The sequence below is a fragment of the Pistacia vera genome, unplaced genomic scaffold (assembly GCF_008641045.1).
Source record: "Pistacia vera cultivar Batoury unplaced genomic scaffold, PisVer_v2 Contig178, whole genome shotgun sequence".
Lineage (NCBI taxonomy): Eukaryota > Viridiplantae > Streptophyta > Magnoliopsida > Sapindales > Anacardiaceae > Pistacia > Pistacia vera.
This window is the reverse complement of record NW_022195877.1, coordinates 119,944-132,631: the sequence shown is the minus strand read 5'-3', so window position 1 is coordinate 132,631 and position 12,688 is coordinate 119,944. Positions and strand designations below refer to the sequence as shown.

Sequence of the window (12,688 nt, the reverse complement as noted above, 5' to 3'; positions counted from 1 at the left end):
CTTCACTTGGCACCGGGCCAGATAGCGCTAGTTTTAGTTGTCAAGGAATCATTTTCCTTGAAACCAGGGAACGTTCAGCAAACTCCAACAATGGCTGCCTTCTTTCTCTTCTTATAAGCTCGGCCCTAAGCCATAGCATCTTCCTTCACTATCTCCGCACGCCTGCTATTTCAGTGGCTCACCTCTAAGTGTCATGCATTCCTCGTATAGAAGTCTGCTCGCACATGGCAAACCTAAAAAGAGGAGATGAAGAAATCAATGAGAAACAAGAGCAACTGCAACCAAAGAATAAAAAAAAAAAAAAAAAAATGGCCGAAATACAGCGCACCTTCACCTGAGCTTGCAAGATAAAGCAAAATACTGGAGGGAGACCTGAGCCCTGAAGCTCGGAATGTTCCGGGGATGACAACCCAATCCTAGGCCATTGCACCCAACAACAAATATGGTCTGGAGGAAGTTGGCGATAGAACATCACCTGGCTGGAGTCGCTTATTTTCCGTTATACTTGTCGGCAGGACGAGCCAGGTTTGCTGCCCACGAAGCACTGCTCACTAGCAGGGAGCGGTTTTTTCTTGGACAGCCTTTGGCTCACTTCCTTGTAGAAGATCGCCAAGTTAACGTGGCGACTCTCTAGCTGACGAGCAAGTTTTCTCAGGTGCTTTTTTTTTTTTGAAACCTCCAATGGTTCGGATTGCCTTCTCATAGCCCCTTTCGAGGCTCCGATAATGTACTTTCGCCGCAACCGCCTTAGGGTAGTCGCAGGGTTTCTTCCGCATGGGCCTCACCCCAGCTCGCCACCAAGGGCCGGGGTGGCCGTTTTCAAAAAACCAACAGACTGTATTTCACAGGAATAGTTCAATCCCGTTGAAAGTAGAGATGGATGCCTTAGTACAGGCAGAGAAGGTCGGTACAAATCACAGAAGGGTAGCCTCTTTTCGTGAATTTATTTCGTTTGGTATTTCGGGGCCTCAACCAATTTTCTGCAATGGAAAAGAAGGCAGAGAGAATTAGCCAATATATTTGGCGAGTGGGAAAGCAAGCGCGAGGCAAATAACAACTGACCTTTCACCAAAAGTACTAACGAAATTGCGTTAGTAACCAGATGATAGAAGCAGTACGCTTCAGGTGAGGAAGTATAAAAAGCTCTCATGATATGTTATTCTGTATGTGGTGATTGTTCTAAATATGGATCGCTATTTTAAAAAAAGCGCCGACGGCACGCTCTCTCTAACTTGTGCTGGAACTAACTCTGCTACTGACAAAAAACAAACGGAGGATCAATTAGAAATTTTAAACCGAGAAAATCCTCACAGTACTTTGAGCTTGTTAGTTGTGTGAGCGTTAGGCTGCTTAACTCATTTCCGAAGGGTTAAGGCCGCACGAACTTAGCAAAGAAGTTAAGTGCGTGACACTAGGCTTAAGTACCACACTAATTGGTGGATGTGAGATCCTAACTAACACTCACCCGTCCACGATGGATTTCATTCTATCGACACTCACCAGACATCAGCTTTCACTCTATCAACACTCACCCATCGTTAGTCCTTCCCCCTTTGAGCGGCTTTACTCACCTATTAGTTATTTGATGTAGCACCTCCTCCCAAAGAAAGTACACTACACCTTAATTTAGCTTATATGTAAATCAATCTATAGCTCAACTCTCAACGAAAACACCAATATTATAACTCAAGCTCAAGAAAGAGCGCAACCTAAAAAACCGACCTAATAAATGGGAGAGCCCTTAGGCTTAAGTACCATATTGGTGTGTGTAAAATCTCGATGTAATTAACATATTAATTATTCATGAGAATATATGAAAATAAATAAAATTTTCAATACTTAATTTTGAATTATATATTAATTTAATGTTTGAACAGTAGTTTATGTAATTGAAGTCCATTTTATAATAAAACAGAAAGCTAACACTTAAACGCAAAGTATACAGAAAAGTTAAAGGAGGATGTCAAATCATAATCTCATTCTAATTAGAAATACTTAATCAAATTGTATATTAATTAATTCTCATTAACCGTAATTAATTTTCTCTACTTTCAATCAATGGTGCTATTCAAGAACTGGAATACACACTAATGAGCGATGCCATTGATCTTGAACAACCCCTCCTCCCCATCTCTTGGCCACCACCGTTCAAAACTATTGCCGCCGCTGCTGCCACCGCCAACTCGCCGCAAGACTCAACCGTACACACCCCAAAACTGGAACACTACAAAAAGCACAAAGACGAGCTGCAAGAAACATATTTTAACCACAGTTTTAACGTTATTATTTGTGGTCTATTTTGTGCTTCTTCTTGGGTTAATTATCTCTTCAACAGTGGAAGAAACATATGTAAAAGAGGTAGTTTCAAAGCGTGTGAAGATAATTTTTCAGGTTTTAACGAGGAGAAAAGAATCTCTTTCGTGACAAATATTAGTGCTTTCTTAGCGTATATCAATGTTTTATTTATTTTTTTTTTTTTAATTTCAGATTATGAGTTGCGTAGTTTGATTTTCCTTCTAAGATATATGATAATACAATAAGAAATCCACATTCATATGTGTAATTACAGTCCATTAGTTAGTTCCTTTAAGAAGCTATCCGTTCTGCTGATTTGCAGGAATTTGCTATCAGAGGGCTTCCCGAGTCATCATAGTCGGTCTTTATAGTAGTATACAATGTAATAGTGATACTATCGTGTATCATAAACTTGAAGTTATGAAGATTTAAGATGAAGATGAAGAAAAACAAAAGTGCAGATTTTGATAGAAGAAATAAAGAATCGAAGAGTGAAGATGAAAGAATGAAAATTTAGGAAGTCAGGGATTTTAATCTTGTGACCCGATTCTGGCACCGGGCCGGTTGAACCGGCGATTCATTACTGTTCTACCGGTTCAATCGCGGTTCAAACTGAGTTAAATATAAAAGCGGGATTCAGGGGTGGCCAGCCCGACGAAGGCCCCTGTTCTCAGTCAAACCGGGAATCTTTCTTGATGCTAGTATAAAAGCAATAATGTTTTGAGAGATTATTTTCTTTCTTCTCATAATAGAAGTATATATATATCAGAATTTTGCTTGTCGAGCTATATCATAACCAATTTATTAACCTTTTATGTATCTTTGACAGTTCATGTTACTATATGACTTTCCTTTATCTTTGACTATTATCCAATAATTATGTCGATTGCTCCTTCAACCTTAAAATTAAAACAGACACACATAATTAAACATAATGTAATCTACATGTATGAAAGTTTTGAAAGTATACTATATTATTAACTTCTGCCGTGGCACACAATGACATCCATTTTCACGTATGAACCCTTATAAATTTGACAAAGTCAACAATATATGAAATGTAGCCCTCTTTATTAGCTTTCTAACTGTCCAAAATCATCTAAATTAGAGATTTACAGCTCTAGATATCATTAAAATACCGAGATATACTCAATACTTAAACAATTTTCTAGATTTTACAATTAATCTTCAACGTGTCGTAGCCTCTTCATTTTAACTCCGATTTTTAAACCGTTTGTTAGCTCGCATTTTTCTTTATTTGAATGTATTTTTATCCTTATTAACCTAAAAATATTCAAAACATGTCTATAATCTCACAAAAGATAATTATGAAATATATATTTAACTCAAATTTCACAATTCAAACTAATTTTCCTATAAATAATCTTAATAAATCACAAATTAAATATGTATTTTCAAATTCTTATCAATAATACTCGACTCGAACAGCTCACTCGAGCTTGACATATTATATAATATTTTAATTATATATATATATATATTAAAAATTAATATTATATATATATTTGACTTGATTACAAGCGAGTCAAGCTCAAGGTTGTTTTTGACTCGATTGTAATTGAGTCAAGCTCAAGCTTCGACCATTCCAATCGACCCGAGCTCGAACTTCGCAATACTCAGCTCGCTTCGATTTGCAACCCTAACATAAGCAAATGAGCTTCATGCTTTTGATTAAAATAAAAATTAGCTGCAAAGTTCTAAGAATTTTGTTTTCCTTCTTGAAGCTTCTTTTTCTCTCAATCTCTTCAAGGTATCAAAACCACAAACTAATGTTAGGGCTGAGTTTTCTTATTATCCATATATATAGAGAAACATCTTGAAAAAAGATTTGGAACACATTTCAGTTCTTCAAATAAGTTCGCGAAGTTCTATTTTCCTACTTCGTTGCCTACAATTGTTGTTAAAATTAGGGGTGTGGAAATCCAGTAACTGGACCGGATTACTAATATTTTGATCCGAACCAGTTTTTCAATTAGGAGATAATCCAAACCAAAAATCTCTTGAACCAGTTATTAACCGAATAAATAATTCAGTTTGGTTACCGGTTAACCAGTTTATGAATTGGTTTTATAAAACAATCCCATTACCCCACTATTTTGAGGGTTTAGGATGTCGAACTAGCCTCACCAACTTCCTCGCACCGTCAAACCACCAAGACTCCACCTTCCACCCCATCCCACCCCATCAACTCATATACAATCATATCTGAACTTTGTTGGATAGAGTGACCTTTCTAGAGAGAGAAAAATAAGAAGATAGGTGAATAAAAAAAACTTGCAAAACTTAGAAAGTTGAGGAGATTAGTCAAAGGATTTAACCTTATCAAACGAATGCTATTGGATGTGGAGGCTGCTATCGATTGAGATGGGGAGATGACTTGAAAAAAGAATAAAGTCGATTGTGATTGGGAGATGAACAGGGGAAAAAATTGTTCTAGGAGCTACGATTGCGGTGAAAAGTTGATTTAGGAAAAAAATGGGTGTTTATAGTTATAGGAGAAGAAGCAATTAGTATAAGTATATAGCCCAATAGTACTAATTTTACTTGGCCAAAGGTTGAAGTCATGAGAGAGATGTTTGCAAGGTGGAGAAACCATAAAGCGAAACAAAGCCATAAGGTTTAAAGGAGGCGTGGTTAAAAAGATCTACAACGAACAATACCTTGGATATATTTGATGTGTAGAAAAAACCCTTGAGTCCAAAAAAGATGGTAAAATAGAGGATAGTCCTCAGTCATAATAATAAAAAAAAAGTCTTTTTATTATCACGATTAGAGGCTATCCTCTATCTTACCATCTTCGGGTTTAAGGGATTTTATTGCACACCAAACATGTCCATGATATTATTTGTTACGGGTCTTTCTGTTATGCCTACCCTTCGTCCCTTACAGTTACAGTTAGTGGGGTATTGAAAACGTGAGGGCTGAAGGAGTGTTTTAAATTTTAATTAAATATGGTGAAAGTTCCAAGGAATTAATTGCAAACCAGGCATGCAGCTAAGATGGTGAGAGTTTTCAAGAATTAAATGCAAAGCAAACATGCAACTCTCTCGCTCTTTACTCCTCTGGTTTTAGTTTTAAAAATTTGAAACAACCGTTTCGGTTAATCATTCAAAATTACTATTCAACCGTTAACCAAACCAATTTTTTAGTTTTCTCTATTTTAAAAATCGAAATCGAACTAATTATTTTGAAAAATCAGTTTTACAGAGCGGTTTTAATTCGGTTTGGTTTTCGATTTTTTTTCAACCCTAAGTAAAATGTTTGAGAAGAATTATATAGGTGCGTTTGTTTCCTTATTTTTTCTTATTCTATTCCTATCATTTCTAAAGTACACATTTATTTTCCTATTCTGAAAATACTATTATATTTTATTCAATTAATTTAAACCCCCTAATTTTGTTAATTTGGCTAAACACACCCCAACAAAGTTTAAAAATTAACAAAAACACCTCCCACCCACCCACATTTGTCAGATTTCAGCCACCACCATCGGAAGGTGGCCAAAATCTAGTATAATGGCACACTACCAACTGGATCTGGTCAGTAAGGCGTCGATATAATCTTTTTCGACCAGATCTACCGTGAATCTGACCGAAAAATGATAGATCTACAGCCAAAGGTCTTATCGTTGGTGGATCTGGCCGAAAAATGACAGATCTATAGTCAAAGGTCTGGTCATTGACAACTAGATCTTTGGCCGTAGCTAGTCGTCAAGCCGTCGTTGACAATCAAGACGGTCATATCTTTCGCCGTTGTTGACGACCAAACGCAGTCAGATCTAGTCGTTAATGGCTAAATGTAGTCGTAGATCTAGCATTTTTTGCCATCTCAGAGCATGATTGGCCAGATTCAGTCGATCGTGCGTCGACGATGACTCCAACTATCTTTCAACGGTAGTGATCGACTACCGATATTTAATATGCGGATGAGGGTGTTTTTATAATTTTTAATATTTTTATTACAGAAATATTTAAAAATTAACAAATTTGTAAATATATTTTTATTAATTTTCAAATTCTATTTCGTTATCATTATTGACTCTTATTTTTTCAAACACACCCGTAGTTATTCGGCCAACAACATTCAGCGAAATTGGAATGAAAATTACGTGTCTTAAATGTATATGCTGAGGTGGTGGTGTGATTCACGAGGTATGCAATAGATATGTACCCATTTGAGAAAACGTGGCTATAATTGAAATTCAATAATGCTAGGGATACCGAAAATTTTACACCGAAAATGTGTATCAGCCTACGTGTAACACGTATATGATTTGTTTAACAATTTTTTTCTAGTGAACGGCCATCCATCAAATTTGAACGCCCGTTCACTCACATGGACGCCCGTCCATATTATATGAACGGGCGTCCATATACAAGGGACGGGCGTCCCCATTTAAAGGACGCCCGTCCCTGATTAAAATACAATAAAAAAATTTTATAAACATTAGGGACGACCGTTCATAAATTTTGGACGGCCGTCCCTTACGTTTGGACGGGCGTCCATGCTTTAAAAAAAAAAAAAAAATTCTAAACCTCTTCTACTTCGCTCTTCTTCTTCGTCTTCATTCCCCATCTCCGTCTTCATTCCCCATCTCCTGGGTTCTCATGTTAGTTCTTAGATTACTGCCAGTTTCATTAATTGCTTTCCTTTCTTTTGCTTATTGAAACTGGCAATAATCAATCACTAACAACGAGCATTATTGAAACTGGCAGTAATCAATCACTAACAACGAGCATTATTGAAACTGGCAGTAATCAATCACTAACAACGAGCATTATTGAAACTGGCAGTAATCAATCACTAACATGAGAGTATAAATCTGGGTTTCTCCATTCCTTTCTTTTGCTTAAAAAAAAAATCAATCACACACTTCTCTTCCGCCATTTTTTTGGTCAAATCACTGCACAAAGAATATCAACTTCGTCTTCATTCCACATCTCCTCTCTTTTTCTTAGTCTTCATTCCAACTTCCTTGCAAACCCGATCAAGAACAGTAAGAAAGTCTCTCACCACCATGAAGATTCTGAAGGGATGAGCTTCTTCCTTTGCTGAGTTTCCATGAAAGTATTATGTAATCTCCTTCACTAATCGCACAACCTCGCTGATGTTTGCGAGGCCTCTAGAAAGCTTGGACACATCACTGCTGAGCACGTCAGAATCCATGGCATCCTTGACATCAACAAGCTTGAGGAGTGTGTCAAGCTTAAAGGCGTGAGCATCACCACGGTTTGTCCCAACATTCATGCGGTTCCCAGTCTTAAGTACAGCCTCTAGAAGCTTTAGAAACATTCTGCTATTTCTCAATTCCTCACAGGCAGCCTGAACAGAAGAAAAAAGAAAACAATGAGACTTGGCCAACCATATAAGCAACAATATAATACATTTTAATTTGCTGTAAACATGAAGAAGATCTCTCTTGCCTTCACAAATACCACAGGACATGAACCAGATAGTTCTCTAAACACCACTAAATGTGCCTTTCAGAAATTTCCAAATCACCAAGTGGCCTAGCCGAATAATAATAATTCATACGAACAATATGCAAATTAAAATACATTTTCATGGGCGAGGATGGCAAGAATAGCTAAGCACATACAGCAGAGAGAGAGAGAGAGAGAGAATCAAGAAACCCAGATTTATATGGTGATGTTGGAATGCCAATTAATGAAACTGGCAGTAATATAAGAACTAACATGAGAACCCAGGAGATGGGGAATGAAGACGAAGAAGAAGAGCGAAGTAGAAGAGGCTTAGAAATTTTTTTTTTTTTTTTTTTAAAGAATGGACGGACGCCCGTCCAAACGTAAGGGATGGCCGTCTTTTTTATTGTATTTTAATCAGAGACGGGCGTCCTTTAAATAGGGACACCCGTCCCTTGTATATGGACGCTCATTCATATAATATGGACGAGCGTTCATATGAGTGAACGGCCGTCCAAATTTGATGAACGGCCGTTCACTAGAAAAAAATTATTAAACAAATTAGATGCGTATTATACGTAAATCGATACACATTTTCAGTGTAAAATTTTCGGTGTCGGTGTCCCTAGCATTATTGTAATTGAAATTTGCATCAAATCAATACAAAATATCATATGCTCATGTCATGATTTGTGCGTCATGAATGATAAATCAGACCCCAGCTGTCATATCTCGTAATACCCAGGATTTTTATCCCAAGCCTCCTCAGGTGATTAATATTTGTCAATCAATTAGTAAAATCTTTAAAATATTACCAAACTTTAAACAAAAAAATACTTATATAATATTAAGAAGCTTAAAGATATTTTTCTACTTAAATAAATCAATAAGAAACAAAGTTATGAGTAAATATGTTGAATAAAACTTGATCAAAAACTTTTTTTTATTTTTTTATTTTTAACTTCGAAAGATTATAATATAATTTTTTATAACTTTTAATAGCCTAACTTAAGTTTCAATCAAAATTTAAATCAAGTTAATATTATGTTAACTTTTAATATAAATTAATAAAAAAATTTTTTTGATATAAACATAGATAATAACTCAAATTTCTTTAATAATTTATATCAAATTAATTTCAAATATTATATGCTTTTATCATGAATGATTAATCACATCCAACTTCTGTGTTATTATATTTAGAGAAATTTTCATTTCAGATATATATGTTTTTTTAATGATTAGAGTTATCTATTAATCTCTCAAAATCTTAAAACTTTTAACTAAATAAAAATTTTAATAACTACCTCTATTAACAATTAAAAGATAGGCTCAAATTTAAGATTACTCAAATAATATACTTAATCATTTTTATCAAATCACTCAATAATCTGAAATGGCACGCGAATATTAGATTGTGACTGGCAGCATTTAAGAAGATTTTTTATTATATTAAATTTTTTGGCCCTACATCTGCATGTGGAAGCTTTTAGTTGTCCTCCAGTAATTACAAAATGAAGTCTCGTCGTATAATTTCTCCAGCATTTTCTGCCGGTAAAGAAAGTGAAGAAATCGATTTGCAGGGAAGCTCCTAGATCTTGTCGACTAGCGGAGGCTATACTCAAACAAGTAAGTGACTAATACTTTCAAGTTTCAACACGATATGCTAATATTTAATTGTAGTTATATCATAAACTTAGAATGCGATTTAGAATGAGATTACTTTCTTTGTTTATAATAAATTCATGAGCTTAGTGTAATACATCTAGATGTGAAGTTAAGAATTAGGAATCATCATGCTCTAAGTAGTGAAGAACATCATGGTTCAGTTTTTGAGAAATCACAAGTGAACTAAATCCGAGATCGATCAGCATAGAAATTTGTTTATGCGAACCAAGTTTCAACTGCTAATTTGATTTCTCTCTTCGTTGGAGGGTATGTTTCGCAAAAGAGATCTTAAGAATCTTACTTATATAACGGTTGGAGGGCTTAGTATGTTAAGATATTGAATGGGGAATGTTTGAGAATTGAGATCATGTACTTTGGAATAAAGAAATGAAAACACTGTATATATAGTTGTTTAGCAAGCCCACTGTATGTGCACTCCTTCCAAATTTCTACTTAAAAAACACTACCTGACTTGGGCTTAGATTAAAATTGTTGTAATTTTTCATATTATAAGAAATATAACATAGATCAACATCGTAATTTCCTATTAATGATCCTATGCATGGTTGGTAATTCTAATATCCTTTTATGATTTGTGGGGACACCGATGGTAATACATCAGTAAGAGATCGAGATGGCTGATGATCATTCATCTCATCCCGACAGCACTGAGATAGAGATGCCTGATGAATATGGTGGTCAAGAGAGCGTAGTAGCTAAAACAATAGATGATCAAGCATCTGAGAGTATCGCTACAAAGCTCGCTCATCTGAAATCAACATCGTCTAGTCGTCACATATTTAAAGTACCTGAACATCTACGTAAGGGGAACAAAAAGGCCTATGAACCATACATGCTAGCAATTGGTCCTTATCATCGAGAGGAGCCACAAGTGAAGGAGATGGAAGAGCGCAAAAAGGAGTATCTGAAAGAGCTTCTCGAACGAACAGGGGAAGAATATGTGAATAGGTCTGTCACTGCCATGAGGAAATTGGAAGAACAAGCTCGTTCATGCTATGCAGATGATTTTCGAAATATTAAAACAGATGACTTTGTGGAAATGATGCTCCTTGATGGCAGTTTTATTATTGAGCTACTTCGCAAGTTTATGTTTATGGATAACACGATGGAGTTGAGTTCGATAATCAAGAAATTGGGCCGCGATTTGTTATTAATTGAAAATCAAATCTCCTTCGTTGTTCTCGAGAAGTTATCCAGCATAACAACGGCGTTAGAACAGCGAGATAAAGTTGATTACAATTTGCATGAAATGGTTTTGAATTTCTTCGCTGTTTCTGTATTGCCATCCCAATCAAGAGTCATGGGAAAATCGGCAGTATGTTTTCAAATTTCCACTGAAAAAAGCCAGCATCAGCATCTACTGGGTTTTGTACATGATAACTGGCTACGTGAAGAGAATTGGGAGATCAGTAGTCTCGTTAAACAAAACTGTCAGTGCTTTGTACATGATAACTGGCTACGTGTAGAGAATTGGGAGATCAGTAGTCTCGTTAAACAAAACTGTCGGTTTTTATATGGACATAAACGGAGACCATCACCCAATGGACATAAACGGAGACCATCACCCAATGGACATAAACGGAGACCATCACCCAATGATACGTTTACGAGGTTCATGCGTTGTGCCACAGAGCTTAAGGAGGCAGGAATCAAGTTTAAGAGGGTTTATAGAAGTATCTTGACTGATATATGTTTTGAAAATGGAACGATGAAAATGCCGCAATTGGAAATTACCGGAGAAACGGAGTCTATCTTCCGAAATCTTATTGTCTATGAGCACTACTTCGCTCCAAGTGATAAGGTCAAGCTTGTCAGTCAATATATTAAATTCATGGACTGCCTCATCAACTCCCAAAAGGATGTGGAATTACTTTGTAAGCGCAATATTCTTCATCATTGTTTAGGTGATGATGCAACGGTTGCCAACATTTTCAATACGCTCAATGATCTTGTCAATCTCTCTCCTATCAACCATTACAAAGATACAATCGTCAGTGTGAACCAGTATTGCGCCCACAGACCTCACACATGGATGGCAAACTTAAGGCACAAATATTTTAACAGTCCATGGGCTTTGATTTCCTTGTTTGCTGCTGTTTTGTTGCTTCTGTTTACCTTCATTCAAACTTTGTATTCTGTTCTCGCTTATTATAAATAAATGGTGAGTCGTCCAAATATTGAGGTCCCCTGGGCGGCCGTAGTCGTAGTCATGGAGATCATAAATGTCAAGAGCAAGGTGGTACTTGATAGGCCGGACTATCAAATCGTAGTTCTTGCAATTTCTTAATAGTTGAATTCCTGCTTGTCGAAGGTTTCTTTTATCGTAATGTAAAACTGCACCCTAATTTAATTTATGCTTTGAACTTTTCCTACAACATTCAAGGAGCATATGGATTTGGATTTGAGTAATTCGTGAATTTGTTTACTATTTTTCATTGTTCATTATTTATTCAATTTCTTAATTTTTACCTTTAATTTTAGTCTTAGAATGTCCATATATTTTTATAACTCTATTTTAACCCACAATATTGAAGCAAACTCATCAGATGACATAAATCATCACAGCAGCTCAGCAAATGCTGAACTTAAAGAGTGTTGAAGAAATGCAGCTGCAGTGAAAGAAAAGAAACGGAAAAAAAAAAAAAAAAAAAAAAAAGGCTTTTGAATAGCTGTTAGTGTTATTGGACCTAGGAGGGCCATGGCCACCCCGAACCTTAAAAATTTTGAAAATTTACATGTATACTATACCAATTTTACCCCTAAAAATCCTTTTAGTTTTCTTGGCCCGTTTTTTCCAACTCGACCTTCACCCCCTCAATAATTACAATGTAGTTCAGTGCTATTCGCTTCGCACTTTGCTAGGTGAAGGGCTTTGCAGCATAGTTCCAACAGTGGTATTGGACTCAAATCCCACCTTCAAATTTCTACATGAAGCCTTAATTTTAGAATAAAATGTTTATTCTTCCATTTATCCCTTTTCTTGAGAAGAATATTAAAAAGGGTGCTTCAACGATCCTGAGAAGAATAGTAGTAAGGGTGACTTGAGCTTGCGACTTGAAATTTGTATTCCTTTTCTCTTCTATTTTCTAGCTAGGGGGCTTATCTTTTATCATTTTTCTTAACCGGCTCTAATGAACATCCTGAGACCAGGTGAACTCACTCTTTGTCAAAACATACATTACACTCAAGTTCACCACCTCTTAGCACTTCCACCAAGTCAAGTGCATCACCTGCAACTAAGAATGAGTGAAATTGTCACC

General features: G+C 36.0%; 1 protein-coding gene across 1 annotated transcript; it reads left to right on the top strand.

Moving 5' to 3' along the window:
- The first annotated feature begins 10,041 nt into the window (after positions 1-10,041).
- Positions 10,042-11,586, top strand: LOC116126242 (UPF0481 protein At3g47200-like). The gene has a single exon (XM_031411944.1). It carries the CDS (start codon positions 10,042-10,044, stop codon positions 11,584-11,586), a length of 1,545 nt encoding a protein of 514 aa, XP_031267804.1.
- The last annotated feature ends 1,102 nt before the right edge of the window (positions 11,587-12,688 follow it).